Source organism: Gallus gallus, chromosome 5, assembly GCF_016699485.2.
Source record: "Gallus gallus isolate bGalGal1 chromosome 5, bGalGal1.mat.broiler.GRCg7b, whole genome shotgun sequence".
Taxonomy (NCBI): domain Eukaryota; kingdom Metazoa; phylum Chordata; class Aves; order Galliformes; family Phasianidae; genus Gallus; species Gallus gallus.
The window spans coordinates 11,485,593-11,512,285 of NC_052536.1; the positions used below are offsets into that span (position 1 = coordinate 11,485,593).

Consider the following 26,693-nt stretch of genomic DNA (forward strand, 5'->3'; position numbering starts at 1 on the left):
TTTAAATAACCACTGATCATTATATGCTTTTATTGATCCTTTGCAGCAGAAATGAGCAATGAACTCCATGTCAGAACTTCAGTCAGAGCCTGGCCCCCAGGTGGCCCTGCATGCTGCTGCCACCCTCACTGCCCCTGGGCTTCAGTGCCATCGTGCTGTCCACACATGGGCAGTGCTCCGGCTCCCAAAGGCCTGCTACCCAAATTCAATTTGATAGAGAAGGAAATTGAGGACAAATTCAGGGTGCTGCCAGGCTGCCTGCATGCTGACACCTCTGCGGTATGTTCTTCACCCCACTGGAAGCACAGGAATGTCCCAGCACACTGGGAACGCCTAACACCATGAGGTGCAGGGAGAAGCAAGGGAGTATGCTGTACCTGGCACACAGTGAAGAAGACCTTGTGATAGTTTGAGAGTACATAGTTCTCACTCAACAAGTACACATCCATTTCTGTTTAGGAAACACATTGTTGTGTACCATACTCTGCTTACAAATGTCACTAGAATGGACATCTTTATTTGCTATTACCTTTTCATTACACATATATCCCAAGGGATGAACTGTATTCAAGATGTGTTCAAAATTCAAAAGGTGTTTCAACTGTATGGTGTAATTCCAACCTTACTAACACTCACTCCACTCACATTTTAGAGAACTAAAAATTCTAACTGCTGTAACAACCTACTTCCATTATATTCTTCACTTCAGAGTACTGTCATAATGAAGAACACTGGAGCATATAACCAAGGAAGAATCTTCAGAATGTACTGTTCCATTTGGCTAAAATCCAGTCAGTGTGCTATTGCTGCGTGGTTTAACCTCTGTCCAACAATTTCTGGCAATTAATGCAATCATCCAGTATGTCTTTTCTTTGTCCTTATTTCTTTGACCCTGCTATCAAGACTTCTAACTTCCTGACTCTTCCTGTCCACCATGCTGGGGAAGTTTCTCTGCTCACTGACTTACCCTCCACTGACCACTGCAGCTGACCTTCCAAAGCTTTGTTTGCTTTAGGAAATCAAACTGCCAATGAAAACAACACACTTCACTTTCCTAATGCAAACAATGTAGCAATAACTTCAAAATTCTTAGTAAAAGGATTTAAAAACACTTCAGACGAGTTACCAGTAATGCAGATCTAAATGAGTCCGCAATAAATATACTTAAGTATATTTACAGCATAGATAGTATAATCTTCCCCATTTTTCTTTTCATGTAACAGCTGTCACACCCCTTCAATGAAAATAAGGAATTGGAAACACTTCAGACTCACTGTTGCCATGTCAATAGATGCTGTGGCTTCATCCATGATGAAGATGCTGGTCTTCCTCACAAAAGCCCTCGCTAAGCAGAACAGCTGCCTTTGGCCCTGGCTGAAGTTTTCACCCCCTTCTGTGACAATAGCATCTGGAAAGGATATAGCAAAAACATCACTTATAAGGTATGGATGTAGATGTGTGTATGAGAGCCACAGGTCAGAGCAGGGCAGACATCTCACTTTCAAGATTTTCCTACTTTTCTGACCCTGAAGCTGCTGCTGACCCAGTTTTATCTTTTTACATCTATTGTTCCAAACAACCAGAACTTCTGACTCACTGTAACTCAATGTATTCTTTATTAGATATCAGAGTAGCTAACCATATTTAAGACTGAATTTCTCTAGGCCGTGCACAACCCAGAGCACTGCATCCCTGTCCAATTGGCCTCCATTTTTTTCCACTCTAAGGCTTTATAACTTACAGACACCTACAGCTCCACCAGGTGCTCAGAGCCCCATCCAGCCCGACTTTGAATGCCGCCAGGGATGGGCATCCACCACCAAAGTTCGATGGATCTAGCACCCCTGCCTGCAGGAAACCATTTTTTCCCCCACTTTCCATAAACCTAAGAAGCTTTTTTCTTCTGCAACTGCCTTCCTAATGAATAGTAAAAGTGAAACAGAAGGGTTGTGAACAGAAAAAGCAATCTTCTCCAGAAGGAGGTCTCATTACCTAGGCCTCCGGGCAGTGCCTTCACCACATGCTTGAGCTGTGCTATTTCCAATGCTTCCCACAGCATGCTGTCGGTACACTTCTTCTCAGGGTCCAAGTTAAATCTACAGTTATGTGCAATTCAAGAATATCAGTCAGCATCGACTTCTACAATGTGTTTCTTTCACTGTGCTTAGAAATAAACCTGCAAATAATTGGAATCATGCTGGAGATCTGAGCCTAATTCCTATCTCTGATTGGTATAAATCCACTGAATTGAGCAGATTTCATCAGCACTTACACTGCTGGGATTAAGAACAAAATGCCACTTCCTCAGTTGAGCAGAATGGGAAACAGCTTCCTGTTTTGCAGTTATCTCCCTTTGCAGAATCTACTTTATTCTGAATTAAGTCAAGAAATCATAATGTTTTCCTACAAAGAGCTCTGAGGAAAGAAAAGTTGAATATAATCAGGGTTTTTTTTGTTTTTGTTTTTTTTAGAAACCAATGCAAAAAATTCTACCACCTTGCTTTTTAGATTCAGTACGTCCTTTCGGTCCTCACTGCTACAGAAATGCTAAACAACAGTTGAGCTTCACATTGAATTATTAAATGCGAGTCTTTACCACAACTGAATAAATCTTGGATTTATGAACAGATGAATATTATTGCAGCTTGCTGCGGCCCGAAAATGATAGCAACAAATGCGACTCTTGGATCATATTTATATACAGAGTAATAATCAGAAATAAAAGATTCAGTGCAATGTGTACTTTTTTGTTTTTACTTTTTACTGCTACTGTATGTGCTGTGAATGACCAATGCTGACCTAAATACATTTCTGGATAGGTGAGTGATGAAAACAAAGGGATACAGTCACTCTGTCTTCTGACGTGAAGGAATCACACTATTTCAGCAAGTTCAGGAGATAATCCTGGGACCCATATTAGTCTCAAGTCAGCAAACTGCAGGAGCCTGTATCATTTCCAGTGAACTCCAATGACTTTTCATTGTAGAAACTACAGCTGCAGATGCTGCAACTCTATACTGAGGACTGTACTGTTCCTTTCTAATGCAAATGACTCAGACATATGAAGGGGCAGTTTTTGGAAGCTGGAGCTTTTTGTTTATTGTTTCTACTGTATTATCAACTCAAAAAGAAGGAAGAGAAAAAAAAAGAAGAGCCCAGAAAGATGCTTGATCTTGTAGATGAAAGAATGGCGAGAGGAGCAAAGAGGATAGAGACTCCAGGACACAATACCCTACAAGTCCTACAGTATTTGTCATATTGTTCTATTGCTTCCCCTTTCTCTGCATTAAGCCTGCATTTTCTTTATCTCATTTTATAAGGCAGGCAGATGCAAAAACATGGAGGAGGATTTCAAGAATGGCTGTATAGTTATGGGTATTTGATCAATGCACTAAACTCAATCCTAAAGGAATAAATAATTACTTTCTCTGCTTCCCAGGCATTGCATGCCTTACGCTGACAGCACACTAAGCAGGCACAGGCAGCAAGGAGGTGCACTCTGGCAGGGGTGGGTAAAAGCAGCAAGAGAAAGCCAGCGATCCTCCAAAAGGAGACCGAAATCAAACAGCTTGTTATCAGCAGTTTTGTACAAGTTGTTATATGGGATAATGCACATAAGTGACTGTTTTTTTTATTGCTGGTGCTTAATGCTTACCGGATTGTTCCACTGAATAAAATAGGATCTTGGAGAATGATTGACAGCCTGGATCTCAACGTCTGTAAGGGGAGCTTAGCGATATCTATACCATCAATGATGATCCTTCCTATTCAAAAGAAAAACGACAGTCTGCTAGGCTGTTGGTTATGTCACAGCCACTGGCAAAGACATGGCTCACTTTCAGCTTGCAATATATTGCAGCAGGAACAAGCCTGGAGTTGCATATCCCATTATTCAATAACAAAACAAGTTTTAGTTAAGCAACAAGCACAGTCCTCTTAACACTAAGCCTCAGCCATAAAAGAATGTGAAACATATCTGTAAATTTTAAGGAACGATTAGAAATATTACTTATCTGCTTGACCAGTACAAACACATAGCAAACAATAAGGTAAGAGGTTACCTCAAATCAGTGACTAATTACCAAGGGGAACGATTGTTTCAGGAAGCCAAATCACTAGCACTTGGAAATTTTATCCCCAGGTACAACTGTCTGGCTTTGTGCAAGGGCCCTGTGGACAACGTGGCTGGGAAACTGAGGACAGCATTTTTAAGATGCACACAAAGGCACTCTCTGTGCTGGTGGCCATGGTGCACAGCAAAAGAAGTATGGCAGGAAATTCCAGGGCAGAAGGCCCAACTGTGGACAAGTCTTCCAGACCCTGTGAGTCCTATCTACTATGCTTTGTGTGCAGATCCTTGGTTATACTTGAATATTTTCTTATTCTATTCTTTGCTCCTACTGTTGGGAATTAGCAACACTGTCGCCCTCTGTCACTCTTGGACTTCTTCTGTTACAGAGAATGAGAATTTTTATTGATCCAGCTTGTCAATGGCACAGCTGTTAGATGCCAGATAACACATTTACTCAAAGGTGGCGAGATATCTCACAGATTCCAAAACTGCACTTCAAAGCTGCTGCTACTCAAGAAAGGAATATCAGTTATCTCTAGGAGCTAAGCTCGATGGATATATAAAAAAAAAGTGTAATCTTACCCTCAAAAGTGTCAACCATTCTGAAAAATGCAAGAGAAAAGGAAGATTTTCCACTGCCTGTTCGGCCGCAGATCCCAATCTGTGACACAAAAAGAAGGTAAACATCAAGTGAATGGAAATGGACAGTGTATTTGACACTTAAGATGACTGGATGGAGATGCTATTCCAATCCACTGAACAGTTCCATCAAACTGAACTGTTTATAAGAGAGTCTCTAAGCTGTCTCTTTGTCTGTATAGGTCTGAGCATTTAAGTATAAATCAAGGCCAGTCCTATGTACAGGAACCATTGGAGAGTGCTGGAGAGAAGCGGGCCAGTGCTGCTAGCAAAGGATAGATAGAAACCAGAGGTGGCTTTGCTGAGCAGGAAGGACGCAAACAGAATTCAGTAGGAAAAAAAAAAATAAAAGAGCAAAGAGATGCAGCCAAGCAATAGAGCAACGATGGGAATAAGGGCAGGGGAGGCACATGGGAATGATGGAAAGTAGGTCAACTTAGCACAGGGTCACTGTAACTTCTTTTGTCACTGTGTGCTGACAGCAGGGCACTGGGATACTGACATGTGGTGTGTAGTTTTGACTTCTGGCTATACCGTACTTCTAAAAACTAAGACATACAACAGATTTCTTCCCAGTGCACTACATTCCTTTACAGAAAAAAAAGAATAAATCTGTAATTCCATCATTAAAATGTGCAGTGGTATATCCTTCTAGAGCTACGGTTTCTATGATGTACTACTCTAAATATATTTTCAAAATCACTGCAGTTACTTACCTTTTGTCCTGGAGAAATATGAGCATTGACATGCTTTAGCACTGGCTTTAAGTTACTGTCGTATCGGACACTAAGGTTCTGGATTTGGATCTCGCCTCTGTCTGGCCAGTTCTGAGGGATCTGTGAGGAAGCTGCACCAGGAAGCAAAAAAGAAACCAACAACCCTTCCATGATAAATTCATCAGCTCATTAAGTGATTTACTAAGTTATTCATGGTAATACACTGCAAAATCATTAAAATTTCAGCAAGCTCTTTCTGCATGCTGCACAAAACTGCACTTACAAAGAAGCCCTTCGTAATTTTCAGCTTCTGTTTTGAGAAGGCCATGGATTCTTTTCACTGCACCCAGCTGGATCTCCATGTCAGCCAGGTTACGAACCATCCAATTCAGATAGTTAGACACCTGATGTAAAGCAAATAAACTCCTAAATTCCAGATTTTTAGTAGTTTGCATCATTTGACCAGCATGCAGCTTATATTTCTCCAAAGCAACAATTGTTCAGCCTTGGCAAGCTGAAGTGGTGAACAAACAGAATGGTACACATCAACAGAGTGACAATGACTTCAGGTTAAACTTCCTAACTGCAGTGCACAGAAACTTTGGTACTATGGACACGAGTAGAGGAAGAGAAACAGCAAAGACAGGTGAAAGGACATCATCATGCTAAATAAAACTGTTTGACAGTCCAGAATGATGTACTGGGACATAATTACAATTGATACACTGAAACATTATTCTTCACAGTGAAAGATAATATCAAAATGTAATGCAGCTTGGCCATTTTTTTATTGACATATTTGAACTACTGCTTCAGTGAGTATTTTATCTAGAAAATGAAAAAGTATATACTCAAATATGTCAACCTCTGAGTATGAATTGAAGTTAACACATGGTTTCAGTGATGTTACAGTACCCACGGAGAGATGTACAGACACCTTCAATCTTCCTGTTCATCTCTGTGCCCTGAAGAATTATAAAAACATGTTTGGGAGAGACAAGAAAGGGCCTAGGTTTCTTACCATAAGAGCATAGGTTAGTCCCAAGCCTACAAGTCCCGAAGAGAGATTTCTATACAGGCAACTGGTAATAGAAGTGACAGCTGCTATGAGTACCACACATGCTCCAATGTACTCCTGAAGGAACATGAATAAGCTCCATCACTACAAGTCTACCAATGACAAAAACGTTCTCGTAACTGCATAGCAAAACACAAACCCATTGCACAGTTCAAAATACAGGCAGAAAACACCCCATAACTTTATACAGACCCTGCCTGAGAACCTATTTGTATTGCCGTTAGCATGGATGTGCTGTTTGGAAATGCTTTTGTAGACTGGAGTTGTACTAACACTCCTATCTTCTGAAAAAGTCAGCACAGGTATGTTAAGCATATGACGGAGGTGGTCGAAACAACTTGAGGTAGGTGAGAGAAATGCCCATATGATCCTCTGTAAGCAGATCCTCTCTGATGAGAGACAGCTGGGAAGCACTGTAGTCTCTTCTGGGTGCAACCATCACATTTGTTCAAACAAGCTGCTCTTGGACAGCATGCAACTATTAGCTAGATTGTGCCTACCCAGGATGGGCTTTTGCTGCTTTAATTAAAATTGTGATTCAACTTCTCACAGAGAAGTCTTTGAGTAAAATTACATAACAGACTAGAAAATGACCTCTGTAGGAGGGAGGTTATTCTTCTATATTTGTACTTTGCATTCCTCTACGTTTCGTGAACCATTAACGGCAGTACTGCATCTGTCATCATTCACAACACAAAACTCCTTGATTTACCTGTCAATGATTTTTAATATATTTTAATGCCAGGCCATTTTATTGAGTACTCTAAAGAAATGGACACTTGAGTACCTTTGGCATTCTTCAGAGGACCCAAACCAAGCAGAAACTCGACTACATCCTTCTGCTTATTGATAGAGTTTCAAAGATGTTGTTCCCCAGCAACACTTCAACAAGGCAAAAGCCTGCTAGCAGTGACTGATAGTTTCCTAAAGGCATCCTAGCTGGCAACACTGTCAGACCAAATCTCCTGATACTCTTCTGTACACAAAGAAGCCAACGTGATCATTAAGAATTATTCCCGCCTTGGAGAAATAGCAACAGGCTACAGAAAAAACTGACACTCTGTTCAGACTTCTGAACAGAAGAGCACGTGTTCATTACATATATACACAGAGGTAAGGGTACAGCATCAAAACTCAAATGAGGCTGCAAAACAGTTGGATTTTTTTCTCAGGTTGCTTGGAATAAAGTTAAATCAATTCACTGTGTATACAAGAGAAAAACTAAACATAAAAGTACTTGCCATACGGACTTCCAGCCAGCGATTAGCAGCTGTAAGGAAAAGGGAAGCAATGTTGTTGGAATCTGTGTATTCAAGAAGCTTCTGTCGAAATTTAGCTTCATACCTTAAAAAAAGAAAATAAAACAACAACAATCAAAACCAATCAGAAAGCAGCCAGGCCTTGGGTCTTGGTGAAACACAAAGCAAAATTCAGTTAGAGGGATCTGCGTTCACCGAGAGCTTGACTCAGAGGTTTAAGTCTGCAGTTCAGGAACATCATCCACAGATTTGTATTAGATGTACGTATACTGCATTTGTATCTTTAGGAGTAAATGGATTTTATTGCACTGGTAGAACTCTGTGCATGACTTCTGAAACATGAGGCATTTTCTAATTATTTTATTACATAGCAACTATAAAATAAAAAAACAAAGAAGAAATAACCCATGCATATACTTGTGAGAAGAAGTATTAGTGCACGTAGGATGCAGTTCTTCTTCTCAGATTAAATTTTTAAACTTCAGCTTACATTACAGTAGTGCCTACAAACGGTTCCATTTTTAAAGCATAAACTTAAAGTCCTCTGGTCATGGTAGTTCCCTAGTGTTAATTACACGTTTGTCCTTATCACTAATGAATAGGGCACTTCAGAAAAAAAAAAAAAGCCAGACTCTTGCTGCAACGAAATGTAGTAGAGTGGAAAGAACCATGATTTTTACCTTCACAAATGAACCTAGTCACAGAATATAAACTAAGAGTAATTGCAAATAGGTCTTTTTACAGCTTATGATGGTGAATCTGCACCCACTCATAACCAAAGCTGCATGAATGAATTCTGCCTTGAACACAACAGATAAGAAAGGTGATGACTCCTGGCTACACATATTTACATGGGGTCTTGGCCAGCACGCAAGTCCACCTCATTTAGCTGGACATACTTATTTGCACAGGTATAACTAAATGTGATCTTAATAAAGATGCCAGTAATTATATCTAATAATGAAGGAACGGGTGTCACAAAAGTCTTTTTCAGGGTAGTAATAGAGGCTTGAAGGCCTGAAGATTATGCATCTGTAAACTGACCGTTTTATAAACTTTGCCCTACTTACATCCTTCAATACTATGCTTGTAGCAAACACTGCTTATTTATAAACTCAGGTCCTGGTACGCTGGTATGAAGGAATGATACAATGTTTTGTTTAAGTATTAAGTAGGTAGCTTAGAGAAGGTTTCAAATTTGTCTGCTACAGGGTGTCATAACCCTTATTTTGAGTACAGTGTAATAAAGTTCTAACCTAAATCATTTATGCTTTTCAGAAAAACAAGAATGATTTTATGGCAAGGAAGTAACAGTTCACATAGTATAGCTGTGTGTCCAGACGTAACAGATGTTGACTATATGTAATGGAAAATGGCTGCTAAAGGCCTGGGCTGGCCCCACGTGTATTGGTGTGTTTGGACAGTGTAGAGAGGTTGCTCCTGAAAGCAAGCACTCATGTCACACCATGTCGCAGCTGGAGGGCCCCTGCCTTTCTACAGGACACACTGCCCTCAGAGCCCTACCACTGGGAGATGGCCATGCTGCTTCTAGAACCCACCCCGATTAACCCCCATACCATGAGGCACAACATGATGTAGATATGAAGCGTGCATCATGATTCAGCCACAAATATGCACATGGAACAGCGATGTAGACAAAGTTACTGTTGTCAGTGGAGTACTGCAGAAATACCAGAATTTGTCCACAGAAGGTATCTCTAGCTTATCGGGTCTCTCAGAGCACAGCCCTGTCTTTGCAGAAACCTTAACGTTTAGAATTTATTGATTACTTAGCACCAGTGCTATTTGAAGTGCCACACAGCAGTTGCAAGCTATAAATCAGGCCATGGCATCTGCTGAAGGTGTATTTATAGTTGCAGCAGTAGCTGTCTCTCTGATCTCCCTCTGGATTTTTGTATGTTTCTTTCCCTATGCATTCTGAGTAAGTACAGGATGGAGAGCAACCAAGAGTAAGGACACTTCAGGAACAACTGGCACCTAACTAGATGACTAGATTCCTGAGTTAGCGTTATTTTTAGGGACACTCAAGCTAGCAAGTCTGAACTGCACTCCTACTAATATGTTAGGCAGCCGAGAAGCTTCACAGTCCTATAAATAGGCAGGTTAGCAGCTGATGCGGGAGGCTGGCAGGCAGATGGAGTACAGGACTCACTGAGAGCACATAGCTGCTTGGGTCACAGATGCATCGTTACGCAGGGTACAAGAAAAAAAGAGTACAGAATAAAATTCCTTAAGAGGAGAATTTATCTCAAGGTGACAGGAAGGACCAAGAGGGAATGGTCCAAATGGCTGAAAGCATTAGCCAGATGGTATTCAATGTAATTTATTGCATCAACAACTGAAAATATAAAGTCATAATACTCTAAAGATCCCCTTGATAACATAAAGGATTATGCAGGTAAATGAGAAAAGCAAGAATTAAAAGAGAAATTGAATTTCCTTAAAAGCGAACACAGCCATAGCTACAAACTACAGAACACTGCTGGCACTTAAAATAAATATCTAATAATAGTAATTTGAAAATATTATGCTGTTCTACCTCTCTCCAGGAGGCTATCTTCAGCCAAAAAGAAACAAGATTTTGTGCTGGTAGTTCCTACGTTCAGCTATTTATATCCTGTTTAGAATTGCTTAAAAATAGTCTAATTTTTTCATTAATTGTATTATAAAATTAAATCTGCAGGTTAAGAAGAATAAGCAGTACTGTTTCAAAGGGAGAATAGTAACAGTAATAATTAACTGGCAAACTGTGTAGACATCTAGATGAGATGGGTGTGGAAGACATTTGACTGCAATTGAATCAACTGGGAAAAGCCAGGAATAGCACCAATGCAGAGAGAAAGCAGCTGGTGAGCGCCGCAGTAGCTTCACTGGAACTGTGAGTATCACTGACTGCCATTTTGTAACAGATACACAGCTCAGGCACCTTATCAGGTATTCCTAGGCTGCTCCTGTGAGCTCACCTTGACAGAAAAATGAGTCAGAACAGATGATAAAGACAGTGTCTCCAATTTGCCTATTTTCAAAACCAATGTAAACAACCATATTTTCAGCTAGCAACCTGAAATATAACTTTTAGCTTCTGAAATTACCGGCATGCACGGTTTATCTTACCAGGACATCGACCCATACACAGATTATCCTGCCATAACATGTTACTGCATATTAGTTGTTCCATGGAAACCGTCCAAATACACAGTCTGCCACGCCACACGCTGCGGTAATTGCAAACCAATTTAGTTCCTTAAATCACATTTACCCACAAAGTTTTTTTCAGGTTGCGTGTGACTGTATGGAGAGTTAGTGCAAGCAGAGGATACACATTAGCCTGTTTTTCTATAGTAGCTCCTTCACATGCAAAATACTTAGTCCTCAATATTTCATTTTCCCTTAACAGTGCTTTGGGGACCATGGATTTCTTGGTGATCCAAATGACAAATACTTGCACCTACACACTGCAGAACAGAATCAAAGATGGATGTTTAAGAGGGAGGTAAGAAATGTTTTCTTAAAAAGCTGTACCTGAAGGCTCGGATGGTGGTCAGACCTTCAACAGTCTCTGAAAAATGGGAAAGTAATGGGAGCTGAGTGCTGTCATCCAGCTGCTGAAGGTCCCTGCAGAGGGTTATGAAAATAATTTTGTTAAAAGTCAGTTCTGTTGTCCAGTTATTCTCCTGGAGTGAAAGCGAATGTCAGCACAATGATTACACACATGGCATTCAGATGGGCTGCAATGCAGCACTGCAGGTCTCTAAGCAGGGAATGAAATCCTCAGGAGGACTTTTCTCTTTAAATTTGGGAGTACACACAGTGCTGGAGTTCCAAATAAATCTTCTCCCTTCACTGCCTTCCCTTGCTTCTCTCACGTTGATAATTCTTACATTCAGTGTTTTATTCATTTAAACATAATTCTGGCTCAATGCTGAATATGAATTTAATAAGATACTGCAAATAAGAGTTCCAGTTAAGCAGAAGGCAAAATGCAACTTTGTCTTTGTTCTCTCTCCACCCCCAGAGGACAGCACAACTTCACACTGAGCTAACAATACACAGACCCAGTAAATGAGAACTTGAAGTTCTCAATTTCATGTTCAGTCATCAAGTCAGTGGAACTACACACTGGGTGAAATTCTACTTAGACTCACGTCCTTCCAGCAGGAACTAAGAGTTCTTGAGTCCTTCTCAATCCATGCATACACAAAAGGAAAAATGCAGCGTTGCTGCAAATGCTTGCTGAGCACCACCACAAGGGAAGCAGCACAATTGTAGGAGATGAAAGTTCCAACCCCCTGCCACACGCAGGGTTGCCAGCCACTAGATCAAGTATTAGACCAGGTTGCCCAGGGCCCCATCCAACCTGGCCTTAAACACCTCCAGGGATGGGGCATCCACAAACCTCTCTGGGCAGCCTGTGCTAGCACCTCAAGACCCTGTCAGTAAAAAACTTCCCCCTGACATCCAACCTAAATCTCCCCTCCTTCAATTTAAAACCATTTCTCCTTGTCTTATCACTATTTACCCACGTAAAAAGTTGATTTCCGTTATGTTTATTAACTCCCTTTAAATACTGGAAGGCCGCAATGAGATCTCCCTTGTGTCAAGGGAACCGAGAGAAACTTTCATCATGGACAAAGATCCTGCTCCTGCCTCCGAGGTTTGGTTGAAAGAGCTGCAGACAAAATGCACTTGTAGAACAACACATTTTACTGCATTGGATTTGGCTCACCTTCAGATAAGGCCATGCCTTTGACAAAAACCAAATGCAAAAAATAAAGGCCCTTCGCAATTCTGCCATCATGCATTGCAAAAGATGTTTCAATAGCCAGAATGACACAGGTCTGTGTTCTTACCGTGATGCAACTCGGAAGTATTTCTGGATGAAGTAACACATGATTGCAAGGGGAACCAAGGCAATGAGAAACATCGGTGTGACGTATGAAATCACAGCCAGAGCAGATACACACAGCAAAGTGGAGCGACTCAAGCACTCCAGGGTGGCAGGAATATGCTGGGTACATAAAGAAGTATGCAGAATTAGAGAAATAAATGCATAGCATACAGGTTAAAAACAGCATTATTTCATATTATGCTCTTTTACTCCCACGGTTAAAAATAAAAATATATATAAAATCAAAGCTTTGAAACACTAAACATATAGGTCTGCTTTTGAATTTACTGCTGGATTTTAGGAAAGCATCGCAGCCTGGAATAAACATGGAAATCTGAATTGCAGTCATTAATTTCAAGCAACAGCATTTGCCTTTTTCTCAATGCATTTGCTCACATATCTCAAACTAATAGGTTTACCCACTTTTTAAACAAGTGGGTGCTCTTAGTTTAAGGATATTGCTATCGATCTACTTTCTCTTCCCTTTTCTATAAGATAGAAAAAAAATAAGCAAGACTTTTTATGACTGCAGGATATCTTAATTAAATAAATGCTTTTCCAATGTGCATTTAAAGCCAAGGAATTCATCTGCAACCCAGAAGGTTGTGAAGCAAAGTGATGCAATATTCAAAATTATAGATTACCTGCAAATTTCACCTAAATAAGAGAATGCGATTTTTCATACTGAGAAAAATAAGGTGTCATGAGAGCTCAAATGTATTTATTGAGTACCTGGTCGATGGTGTTGCAATCAGCTGAAAATCTGTTCAATATACTTCCCAGAGGTGTTGTTTCAAAAAACCTGAAATGAGGCAATGAATAGGAAAGATCATACCACCCATACTAAACTAGTTTTTAATTTCTTTTTTGCCTTCCATAAACTATGCACTGTACTACAAACACAAGGCAATAAATCAACAAACATGGCAAAATTTCTCATGTTTGCCCATAACTACAGCTTCCCCAATAAAATAGCAGTCTTGACCATCCCCAACAACAGCAACAAAATCTTGCAGGTCTTAATCAAGCTACAACTTTAATGTGGTAGCATTGGAAATAAAACACACACAGGACAAAGGCCTTTACTGCTATCTGTGCAATCCCAGCGTGCTCCACTGATGCCTGCGATGACACTTATCCAGGCTCCCTGACTTTCATGGGCTTGCACAATCTCTGCTGACAGTAAATACATCCATGATTAAGATTATGTCACACACTCCGCATGAACTGCACCACGTATCACCAATAATTGTGCTTTCTCCTTAATTAGAACAGCAAACAGAAATAAAAGATGCTAGGAAGTAAATATCTGAAGTCACAGTCAGACCAGCGAGGCATTTGACCACTGTCCAGGATCTTGAGCAGGTTGGGTACCATTTATCAAAGTTTGCTCAGTAGTTTGATACTTGGTGGCTTTCAGTGATGCGTTATAAAACATGAATCACGACCACTTTATAGAAAAAGACTGCCTTTAAATAAGGAATACAAAATGACAACAATAACTTGTATTATAATCAGAGGAATACCTCATTGGTGCCAAAATAATCTTATTTAGTAAAGAAGCGTGCAGCTTTTTGGTGACTTTCAAGCCAGTCCACTCCACTGCTATGGATGTGACAAGACATAACACGATCCCAAGGCAGCAGAGAATGCTGAAAATTTTTGAATATGGAGAGTGGTTGAAAACCTAAGAAACGAAGAAGGAACAACACATTATTCATTGTAAATTAAACTTAAAAACAATGAAAATAAATGCAGGACTGAAAAAATGTAAGGAGTAAATCCTCCTTTCTCCCCCAGATTTTCCCAAGATTAAATTTCCAGTGATTTCACATCAAGCCCAAAGAAAGTAAGACAGAAATTTGAAATCAGAAAGCACTAGAAAAAAACTGATAATTTTGAAAATTTTATCTCAAGAAAAAATGAAAAACATCTTCACAGCATTTACTATGGCTCTGGTGACTGAGCCTACTCTTTGAGTGAGAACAGAATATAATAGTTATTATTTTTAAATACTAATTCCATATTAAAATCCACCATCAATAGAACAGCTTTTATAGAAGAAAAAAATGATCCCAGTGAAATCAAACAAGAACTTCCCAAACGTACGTGTGGAATTATTTAGTCATTAAAATCCCACAAAGAAAGCAATCTCAGTTCTAACAAAATCCCTCCGCTATAACTTATAATAACTACACACAGAGTACTCTGCCAGGTAACCCTGAGGTCAGTTCCATGTGAAATGAGAACAAGGAAAACAGGCTATTGATCATAAAAATCTGGGTTCCCCATATATTACAAAACCTGAATGCCCTATTGCAGTGAGAATTCTATCATAGAGGAAAGACATAGAAGTACCGTAATATCAAAATCACTTTAGAGACCAAAGTCTAAGCATATCAGCTAAACGATGAAAACAGAATAAACCTGGCAACAGGAGAACAACGCACAAAACTTGTTAGTTTTATTATGTTGTGCGCCCGAAAAGGCATTAACCTTCAAAATGCTCTGGAGTGGCTGTATTACTAGGAACATAGCACACTGCATACAAATCTTGGAGCAGAGGTTGAGTGTGGGAGTTCACCACTGGTTACATCTGAGGAGGGGGGTGAGTGAGGTATCTCGTACCAAACAGTGAGAGCAGTTTTTCAGCTCTGCCTCCATCTTCCCAGAAATAGCATCTGAAGTCCAGCGTGCCAAGCAGTAGTCAATGGCCACCATCACCGTGTGCTTCAGCAGCTGGGACAGAACCAATAGTGGCAGGAGGAGTATTCCTGCCGCACTGAGGTACTTCCCACATGCTCTCCAAGGCATCTTTGCTCTCTGATGTAGCACAGAGGACAGGTTGTCTTCATCATCACTTTCTGTTGCTTCTTCTGCAATGTCCAAAAAAATAAATAGGAAAAAAAAAAGAAAGTGCAGCCACACTGACTTCCTCTTATGCACCTTTCATAGGAACTGGCGAATGACAGCTTCAAAATAGAAGTTATCATACAGCACAAAGGCTTTCAGGTGAAATTATTTGCTCAGGCAAGCACATATTACCTTGCTAAAGTTATAATAATAAGTAATATGTGCTAAGAAGATCCAATAAGCATAGTACTAATTGTTTGATGTCTTCAGCCACATTTGGCAACGTAAAAGTGTTGCCTTGATTAAAAAAAGAAAGTGATTTTTTTCCTAGATAAAACCTTGAACAAGTGTGCTCAGCCATTGACAGGTTTGAAGCTCATCCAACATGAATTAGTCAAAATTAATTCATCTCTCACTATCAAATTATTTTAAGTAAATTAAAAAACCCTCAAAAGTTTGACAGATGCTATGACTTCTGATGGTTTGAAAACATTAATCCAGAGAAACTCAATGGAAACAGCACTCTTACAAACTACAACCCACCTGAAAACCAAAAGATTCTCCTGCTGGTTTGAAAGCTGTTAATTCATTCTAATATAATTGAACTGTAAAACAGCAGTGTAGTGGTGCTGGGGATAAAGGGTGCCCTTTTACCTTCGTCTTCTTCGTCATCTTTCAACAATGCTTCACGGGAATACATAGGCCTCCGGAGATTTGTTCTTTCCAGAACAGTTTTCGTTTCAATTGTAGTCTCCTAAAAAGGAAGGGTTAGTGTGCTTTCAACCACAGAATTCATCAAAACATGAATAACTATGAAAAAATCTGTTTCTGATCAGAACTTCAAAGAAAAATAAAGTAAGTGAGAATCTTCCAGCATGCAACCACAAAGGACTGATGTGTCACTGCTGCATAAAACCAAAGGGCATCAATTCACTGCAGTTTGTCAATCCCAGCTCTCCCAGTCTTGGGCACCCAACTTGGACAGATATTTCTAAATTAATAAGAACTAACATTAACATCTTGTTCATTTTATACTGTGGTATTAAAGAGAAAAAATGTTTGGGAGAACCACTTACATGCAAATGTGAAAAAATTTCACCTAATGAAATCAGTAAACTCAAGTATATCCTACACAAACAGCTGTCAGAAATGCACATAAACAATGCTATTCCCATTAAGTGGCCCAATTTAATATTCCTTAGACAGGAACCCAACAGAAACCTTCTCCAGCTCTTGGTCTTGTCGATTCATTAGCGTCTTCCAGTGTTCAAAAAGCTCAGTCTCAGATTTCTGTATGTCCTTGAGCGTTCCTTCTCTCTGGATGTAGCCATCTTTCATTGCTATTATCTAAGAAATCAGAAACAGAAGTTATGAGGTCACATACATCTCTATTTATTTTAAGGGTATACCGTGCTTGGTCAGAACTTTTCAAAAGAGTAATTCTATGAGAAAATTTGTCTTTCAGAAACAGTCTAGTTATCTCTCAACTCTACCCCTTTTACTTGAGATCCTGCAAAAAAACCCATACACTTCCTACACTTTGCACTTTCCAAAAGGAAGGTCATAAGTAGGAAAAAGGAATGGGGTCCTCTTCAGCAGACAGTAGAAAGCACTGCTGTCTAAATACAAGTCATTAGCACGATAAGATGTTAGAGTTCTCTTGCCTCCTAATAGGAAAAGGCTTTTAGCAGCGCACTGCGCAGCATGTTTTGCCCTCATTCAGGCAATTAGCTATGAGCATACTGGCTCCACCGTCTGTTTGATACCATGGCCCTGATAAGGAAAAGCTCAGGATTTTGAATCCCTAAAGCTTTTAAAAGCATAAATGATGGACATTGTGTAAAAAAAATACATATATGTGTCCACAAGACAAAGTCTGAAGAGTGAGGTTTCCAGGTTTATATCAGCGAAACCACATTATACACATAATGGAACTAACTTAACTTTGTATCTGACAAGGAGAATTGGAAAATGAGGCATGTGGGTTGTAAACTCACATGACATCATTAGAAGATGGCTAACGTTGTGTTTATTTTCTCCCTAGAAACTTAGAAATTTTGATGAAAAAATAGGAAATGCATCCCATTTATTAGTAAGAATTTACACCAGAGGAGAAGAAAAGTAAGAATAAAAAAAAGTGGATCCTTTTGTGGTCAATTTATTCAGGAAGTCCTGAAATAGATGGGACTCTAAATTCTTCCGAGGGTTTTACTATGGAAGTTTAGGAAGGCCATCACACATATTTCAGATATTTCTATTTAAAATTCCTTGAACTGAACCAAAATAAAATATTTTATCTACACTGCATTGTATAAAACTTGCTGAGGTTTATTGAGACCTTTGCTTTGGTAAAAATTGTCAACTCTTAACAAATAATAACTATTAACAAACTTCATTAATACAAACCCTTCCTATCCTACAGAGTATTTGAAACAGACTATTTCATGAAACATTACTGAAACTGACTTACAAGGTAATAAAAACCATTCTCATTGAGTAACTCACAAAACAGAGACACACCTAGAAATGAGCCTGACATTTGGAAGATAAAATGAGAAAGATGATACTGGACACAGGAACACAGCTGTGCACATTAAAAAGCTAAGGTGGACTTCAGATAGAGAGAAAGAAGACAGAAAATTCCTGTACTCAGAGAGACTAACAGCAGAAGCAGAACTGCATTGAGAACAGCACTAATTCTTAAAGGTGTACAGCTGAGGGACAAGGTCACAATAGAGAATAAATGCTTCCCACTAAAAATATGACCAGAACAAGATTAATGGCTATCTGCAGCTTTACAGCAGGCCAACATGAATCACTGAAAGTAGCTGAAATATGATTATTGCTTGAGACACAAAATAACTGCTTCTATAGTACATGAAAGCTGCAAATGACTGAGAATTCCTGCTGGGAGGCAACACTGCAGTAATCAGTCTTTGTGGGCAAGATGTTGTGGCCGTGTAACTGCAGAAGTGCAATGCCAGTGTGAGCCAAGAAACTAAAAGAATTCCAACAAAATCAATCTCCTTATCCTATATGGTCTGTTTTACCTTTATCATTTGTAACTGCAAACTGCTATGAGAAGCACACTTTCATTTTTTTCTGTAAACTTCAAGATACAGCAAGGAAACAGAACTGAATAATGCCTATTTCTTAAAATTCCTTCATCACACAATGGGAAGAAGAGTTTTTGATGTGTTATCTACTGCTATCAAACCTAAGGAAATGCCATTTTTCCTTGCATTTCCACACCTCTCAGTAACCATAAAAAAAACACAGATATCACAGAGATACCACAGCCAACTTCCTGGTAACATCACAGACAGAGGCAAATATGTTACTCCAACATTTCATTGTCCCGAGAACAAAATTTTACGATGTTAGAAATGGGTTAAGATACTTGTTGTGTTTTAGATACAGCCTGTTTTCATGAGATGATCGAGTATCAGCTCTAGGAAAATCAGACCTGTTACGGTGTTCTATGGCAGGAATTCCAAAAATCACACTCCGGACTCACTGTCTAACTTTTACAAGACCTTAATTGTGACTCTTCTCACTAAACTACCACTTGGTAGAAAGACGAAGTGAGAGTCTTGTTTGTAGAAGACGTATTTGTGCCACTTCCTTGCCTCCTAAAATATATATATATAATATGAGAAGAGTTTTCTTACCCAGTCAGCATGGGGCAAGTACTGCAGTTTGTGGGTCACTAGCACAACTGTACGCTTGTCTTCTCGTAGCATTTTCAGGATTCCTTCTTGCATGAGATGATCACTTAGGTGAATATCTAGTGCAGAAAATGGATCATCCTGTCACAAGGAAGAAAAGGCCAGCTTGTGAGTCAACATTAATATGATTTAAGGAAACTGATGCATGTTATTACTGGTAAAAACAGTTAGATCAACATAGACAATCAAAAGAGGTCACCAGGAAATCAAAATTGTTCAAAGAAGTTTCCTTAAAAGTTCCCAACAGACCTGGAGGCAGTCTGTTGGTTTGTTTTTTTTTTTTGCAATGAGTACTCAGACATACAGTAACATCAGCTGTGTAAATGCCAGGATTTCCTGAGGCCTTCTGGAAACTGCACCTCTTAAAAGACACACTTCACAGCCTTAGTAATTGCAGTTTGTGATTTCTGTAAGACTCAAGGCAAGGAAGCAGTGTGTACTGATGGCATATGTTATCTAAACTGCTCCAGAGACAGGGACAAATAGAACAGTTTTATTCTCCATGCTTGCCCTCTTATGATTTTTTTAAAATTAATTTTTAAATTCATATAATGAAATTTTATTAACAAAGCATGACAAAAGGAAAAGTACTGATCTGTTTGATGATCCTCATCAGATGATTTATGGCCTATGATAACTTCATCCTATTAAAACAATCAATTGCATGCAATTAATTTAGGAATAAGCTAATCTGCATCATCATCTATAATTTTTTTTTTTCATTTAATCCTGCTGGGCTTTTAGAGCCTGCTCCCACTCTTTTCCATAGTACATCTGCTGAAGTTTGGGCAGGATATACAAAGAGCAGTTCAGAGAGGGAAGACAGCTTAGTTTGTTGCAGAAAGGAAACACCTTTGACACAGGACAACGTTCATTTTATGCCTGAGACAGCTTAGGAATGCTATAAATATTGCTGAGACTACCAAACTTCTGGGTACAAATTGCTGAATAAACACAAGAGTCCAAATAAAACTTCAATGGACAGAGGGTAAGCATCAGCCTCTCAATTTGTATCCTAGTATCTGCCTGTCCAGAGCATTTACAAAACACTCCATACCTGTAGGCCAGCTAACAACAGACACAAAATAAACAGTGCACATCTAGCTTAGCTTAGTGAAGCACAGTGTTCTGTGTGCCACCCATGAAACACTGTAAATGCTTACATCTTGGGCTTCTGTTTGCAGCATAAACATAATAACATCTACTCACCAGGAACACAACATTTGTCTGCTGGTACAGTGCCCTTGCCACGCTGATACGCTGGCGCTGCCCTCCAGACAGATTAATACCCTGGAGATAAGCAGGAAAAACAAAATCAATTATAAGAACATCAACTGAATATTTATATTTTGATTTAATTATCTGGACAAAACCTCAGAGATGTTTCAAAACTGTAGGCCCGCAGGGGAGCCAGGAACACAGTATGCTGACTGTTGGAAAAGCCAGAGAGGTCTGTTTGAGCTCTGTGTGGATTGGGGGTGAGAAATGTTTAATGGTTTATGGCAACACAATGGTGCAGGCAGCACATAGACGTTCTGTAGGCAGCCTAAACTAGCATCCGAAGTCTGCTACGTCCTATCTGCATTTTACACCTGTACGTCACCATACTATATTAGCTCCATCAGGGTATTTGTATCACAACTAGAGCAATCAGTAGCTCCTGCAATCCAGCTGCAGTTTCACCAACACCATGAGCCAACACTGCTACCAGAAGGTCTGTTCCTCCTCGCCACTTTATCCCATCACTCTACTTTTCTCCTTCTGCTCAACATTCATTTAGCTACACAATAACTTGGGTTAAGAACTAATGCTCTTCAAATTAACATGGTAGTCAGTGTGGCGATTAGGCATGGAAATGTGTCCTTGTTGTCACTGTGTGAGTGCAAGTACCACTATATGCCTGGGAATATTGTTTATGGAATTGGGACTTATTTTTAGATTACCCCCAGATAAACCAGAATATGCACTGTCAGCAGAATTAGTCACACGCTTTGATAGCAGCATGTTTAAATCATGGCACATCACATAAACGACAGTGTCTCTATGTTTACCAAGCAACCAGCTTTCAGACTAATGACTCAAATGTACACTTACCTAAAGATGACCTTTGTTGCCAAATAGCTGGTCAGATTTTAAGAACGTAACAAAATAATAAAAAACCTCTAGATATTTAAAACAAAAATAGAAGCCTGTAGCTGTTTACTGACCCTCTCTCCAATCTGGGTTTGGTCTCCGTGAGGGAGAATGTCAATATCGGGCTGGAGGGAACAAGCATCAATTACTGCTTTGTACCTGTGGGAACAAAAAAGGTAACGCAAAATCCACACAGATACTGCTACAGTAGCACATTTCCTACCTGAAGAGGAACAAAGTTAACCAGCTGGAAAAAATCACACGGTGGAAAATGTATTTGTTAGCCGCTAATTGTTCTAATGGGATCTCTTTCAACTGCAGGCAAGTAAATACTATTTCAGCTAAGAAAAAGAATCTTCCCAAATACAAATACTGAATAGCTAAAACCAGGGAAAAAATAACAAAAATAATAATAAAAAAAATAAAAAAAAACCCAGCTTCTTCCATACTATGTCATTACTGTTTAGCGTTTAGATGCATTTGTAACCAGAAGTTTGTTTCTTGGTTCGATACCCAAGGATGGTAAAAACAAACAAACAACACATGCAAAATGTGAATACATGGCTATCTACTTATTTTAGCGTGGGGAGAACATAATGGAATACCCACAGTAACTTCCAAATCTTTTAGAATGTTTTGTGGTCAGTTACACAGAAAAAAAGAGGGGAATGCGGCATACAACAGGGCTGAACCCTATTATACCTCTGTTTGTTAAAAGAGCTTTCAAATGTGATATTCTCTTCCACTGTGGCGTTGAGCAGCCAAGGCTTCTGTGATGCATATGCTACTGATCCTCTTTTCCTGGAAAAACAAAACAGGAGTTTCCAGCTTACCAGTGCAGTAGGGATTATTGGAAACCATTTATTTTTGTGTAGAGATGGTAATAAATCCCAGAAAATGCTGCCTTTCCTTTCTGTTCTTTAGGACAATATCCAACTGAGCACTGTAACCGATCACCTAACTTGAGAGCTGGTTCTGTTGAATGTCAGTTCATTCCCTCATTTTCTGCTGTGAGAGAGTTTTGCAGAGGCTAACTCCATAAGTCTGAGCAGAGCAGGTGACAGAAGGAAAATTACAAAAGACAGAATTCCAGCTCTGTCTGGAGAGACTAATTAGAAATGATGACACCAGTTAGGCAGCACATTTCAGGAGAGGTATTCAAAAAAGACATTTTTAACGTATTAAAAAGATAAAACAACTCCACACTTAAACAAAGGCAATTCCCCCCAAACACATTTTCCTCACTATAAAAAGACAAATTGAGTCAGAAGGATTCCATGATTAACATTTTTCTATTTAGTTGTCCCTGTGAAAACAAAAACAAGAACACAGACAAAAAATAGTTGCTAAATCTCTGCTCATGGAATTGCCCCCATCATGCACCACAAGAAGGAACAACCTATCGGAGGATGGCCAACAAGATCTCCTGATGCAGATTTTCTTTCACATGCATTGTTATTATTACTACAACTTAAATTGCGTCTGCCTGCTAAGTGTTTCTGTGGCTATCTGTGTGCTGAGGACTCAGATGGCAGAGCTGGGAGAAAGGCACACTGTTTTATTAGAGCACCTGATACCGCTGGAAAAACAGACAAACTCATTGGCACATCTTTGTTTCTCCAGAAAAGGGCCAAAGGAAGGATCATATGCCTGACAGCGTATTTGTTTTCCTCCCAGCTATCTCAGCTAATCCAACAGAAAGCTCTGACCTCTCACCTAACATAGCCTTTGTCTGCTAGACAGACACTGCAGCAGCCTCGTTCCAGTTAGACCTGAATGCACTTCTAACCATAAGGTGGGGAAAAAAAAATTGCTTTATTGGTTTGGTAATTCCTTTCGGGAGGTAATGTCACTTGCCCTGCTCATCTCTTCAGCCTTTCACCAAGCTTACTTAGACGTCATTATAGGATCCAATTTTCAGTGATGATCTGAAAGAACACACAGTAATGCTACCTTGGTAGCAAGCTTCCCAGTTCAAAAATCTGATTGCTCATTAAACTTTAATTTTGCTCTGTGAATTCTCTTACTGGAAAATGAAACACAGATGAACACACACACACAAACCCCTATGCAGCTCAGCCTGTACCCTCAAAATCTAATTCAAAGAGCGTTAATTTCTGACTCAGGAGGGAAAGTTTTTTTTTTCCAATTAGTATGCAGTTCTCATCTCAATGACTGAGACAAAATTGCTCCAAGCGTTCCAAGATGAACATGTATTCCCTCCCCCTCTTTTTATTGCTTCAAATTGTGTCTTTGCTGCTATTAATTCTCAAAACGATCGAAAAGTTATTTCTATTTTATCTTTGAAAAAAGCTAATATTAAAGTTTTGAGGAAAAAGGTCTAAAAAGTTTTCTAAGAAGTATTCCTTCTTTCAGAGGTACACTCAGTCAGACTCACTCCATGCTGAGAGTCAGCACAAACACTGCAAACACCATTCACATTCTGGCTAAAATACTGCTTTTAGGCTACCAATTGCACTGCAAGGAATTGGGGAACAAGCAAGGAGATGGCCAAAATCCATTACAACTTAAGAATTTAGTAAATCTGTCCAATATAATCTGAAGTGCAAACTGATGCTAAGATGACACATCAAGACAGGTCATGCTTTTCACATGAGAAGGGAACTTGATTGCACAAAGAACGTACGGCGTGTCTTCAGTGCTTTTCACAGAGAGCACACAGTAAAAAAAATCCTAATGAAACCATGAGATAAACAGAGGCACAAATTCGGAGAACAAAATATTCTGAAATGGAGCGTGTGACATTTTTTCTCTGAAAAGCTGCCTTGAACCTACCTAACATTTCATGCTTAGAGGACTTATGGTCAACGAATGGCTTAGCAGACAAAGACTAAGAAGGAATTTATTTCTGTAGGTAGAAGTAATTGCCTCCTACCTCTGGACTGCATAAACAAACATTTTCATCAGTGGAGTGTAATATTTCTCCTCTGATAACACGATATACTGAGCATAGCCTCTTCATGATCACAAGCGTGCAAACAGCAAAACACAACCTTAGAATAATCGGGGGAACCTTCCCTAATCACCCTGGAGAGGACATTTTTCACGAGATCAACTCTCTTCATTAATTTAGCAACACAGACAACACTGTCAAGACTGTCTGAAGCTACTAATCTATCCTCACACATCATCTGGCTAAGTCCAGTAGGTTCAGAACTGAAAATAAGATTCATTATCGAACACTCATGTTGCAAAGACCAACAACTTTAAAATGCTGGAGATTTTTAGAGGGGAAAAAAAAATGCAGTTATAGCAGAAGTTAAATTGAATTATAATGGAAGAGGAAATATTACACAGTAGAAGTTTTTTGTGTGTGTGCCTTGGATTGATGACTACAATTTTATCATGATTATTTTGCACAATTCATGAATTTCTAGCATTGACTCAAAACTGAGCGTTCTCCAAACATGAGCAAAACATGCCCTGTTCCTATATTATTGTTGCATCTACATAAACAAAAAAAATACGCTTCCATTATTTCCAGCCTGATGCTAAGATATGGAACATTTTGACGTTGAAAATCCTGATTATTAAGGAACAAATGCTTTTGCCATTACTGAATGGCGAGGGTCACTGCTAGTAGTGTGGTGGTTGCATACAGAAATGTTTGGCCTCTAAAGAAGAACAATTCATTAAAAGCAAGCACTTCCGAAGACTATTACTGTTAAGCTTTTAAAGTGTTGTACCTGAATTCCATCTCAACGGGAGATTCTTTCTCTGGGCTGCAGGAAACAAATACAGATTGTTGTCATTATTATTTTCAATTCAATAATTTTAGACAATACAAAAATGCCTTAGGGTGCTATCCCTATGCTACAACTAAAAACACAACAATTTACCTACTCCAGTTTTGACGGGTGTTAAACAACAGTGCATGAAGTATTGAACACCTGGGAGCAAATGCTCAAGATCTCCCGCAATTTTAGCTCAAAAAAACCAAAAACCCACCTCTGTTCTGAGAGCATCAGAAGTATTCTATGAGATACTAGTGCAACAAAGCCACTACACACATTCCTACAGCTTAAACCCAACATGGCAGGGACTCGCACAATCTATGATAAAGTAGGCAATTGCTTCATATAACCCTTCATGGTTGTTTAATGTACTTACCACAGCGTTGTGTATTACCTTACTCGGTTGTACCTTTTCAACAGTTTCAAACATGTGAATGTCTAATTCTGATCATCTTTCTTTTGTACCCTAATGGTTTCACTATTATTCATCCCAAAAACTGTTGTCTCTCTTACACCGAAAGAGCTACAAGATTTCCAAGTATGCTTCACCCGTGAGATTTAGGTTTGTGCACCATGTGAAAATGACAGAAAAACATCAAAAGAAGTTGCTCTCTAATAAATTGTTAAGTATTCCCAAAAATATAAGCTGAGCTATGTTAGTCAGGTAGAAATAACTTCCAGCTGAGTATCCCTTGCCAACAGATGGACTGATCTGCAGCTCCTCACACTTCTCATTTTGTGTGTGCCTGAGGAATGCTACTGTGAAAATGAACTCAGGACAGGATGCAAACAATGAAGAGAAGGGTAAAGAGGAGAATTTGCTTTAATAAATAAAACCTTTAAAGCAACACTTGATACTATGTTTTCAAGAGCAGCATTAGGAAATAAACTGATTACCCAAGTGAGATTTTCAAAAACATGCAGAAAAGTGAGGATATGATTTTCAGAAGTGCCAAATGGTAACGTTTTCATGAAAGTACTCCAGCTCCTATTTTCATGAGTCATACTGGTGGTTTAAAAGACTGCACTGTAAAACAATGAAAGTTTCACTGATTTTCAGAATCCCAACTCAGAAAATCTGAAGTGGGATTTTAGAAATCTTTGGTTTCTCATACTGTGATGAACTGAGTCAGAAGACCAACACTCATATGTGATACCATACCTGATATCTTCCCCCATCTCGCTGTCAGAAGTACAGCTGCATCACAAACAGAAAGCAAAATTGTTTACTTAAGTAAGCACAAGCAATCTGTCCCAGAAAGAAAAGCTATTAAATTCCATTTAGTGCACACACTGCAAACAGTATTTATCACAGAGCTGCAGTGCAACATCTGTTCCTTCAGCAGAAACTGACTTGATTTCAGCAGTCAAAAAATTGGCACCTTTTTTTTTCCTTATAAACATTTCATTTGACTCAACAAGTGAGTTCACCTCCATTCTTTCCTGGAGGCGCCACCAGAACTGAGAAGCCATAGTGTGATGAGAACAGAAATCCATTCAGTAGACTACATCTTCAGGGAAAACAAACACATAATTTGTGATACTGTATTT

The 26,693-nt window shown here is 39.3% G+C and overlaps 1 protein-coding gene and 1 long non-coding RNA gene across 2 annotated transcripts in view; one reads left to right on the top strand and one right to left on the bottom strand.

Moving 5' to 3' along the window:
• Positions 1 to 26,693, bottom strand: part of ABCC8 (ATP binding cassette subfamily C member 8) — a 65,099-nt gene that overhangs the window by 2,636 nt on the left and 35,770 nt on the right. Inside the window, 21 exon segments of the mRNA XM_040701357.2 lie at positions 1,275 to 1,408; positions 1,993 to 2,096; positions 3,656 to 3,764; positions 4,655 to 4,733; positions 5,428 to 5,558; positions 5,711 to 5,831; positions 6,449 to 6,562; positions 7,747 to 7,849; positions 11,308 to 11,400; positions 12,636 to 12,793; positions 13,406 to 13,475; positions 14,200 to 14,360; positions 15,302 to 15,549; positions 16,181 to 16,280; positions 16,748 to 16,873; positions 19,198 to 19,335; positions 20,464 to 20,544; positions 21,462 to 21,546; positions 22,090 to 22,188; positions 25,095 to 25,130; positions 26,305 to 26,340. Coding sequence (XP_040557291.1) covers positions 1,275 to 1,408; positions 1,993 to 2,096; positions 3,656 to 3,764; positions 4,655 to 4,733; positions 5,428 to 5,558; positions 5,711 to 5,831; positions 6,449 to 6,562; positions 7,747 to 7,849; positions 11,308 to 11,400; positions 12,636 to 12,793; positions 13,406 to 13,475; positions 14,200 to 14,360; positions 15,302 to 15,549; positions 16,181 to 16,280; positions 16,748 to 16,873; positions 19,198 to 19,335; positions 20,464 to 20,544; positions 21,462 to 21,546; positions 22,090 to 22,188; positions 25,095 to 25,130; positions 26,305 to 26,340 — 2,326 coding nt within the window.
• LOC121110973 lies at positions 1,307 to 12,165 on the top strand. The gene is made up of 4 exons (XR_005860135.1): positions 1,307 to 1,442; positions 2,472 to 4,322; positions 10,469 to 10,663; positions 11,183 to 12,165. It is a non-coding gene; the product is annotated as an uncharacterized LOC121110973 (long non-coding RNA).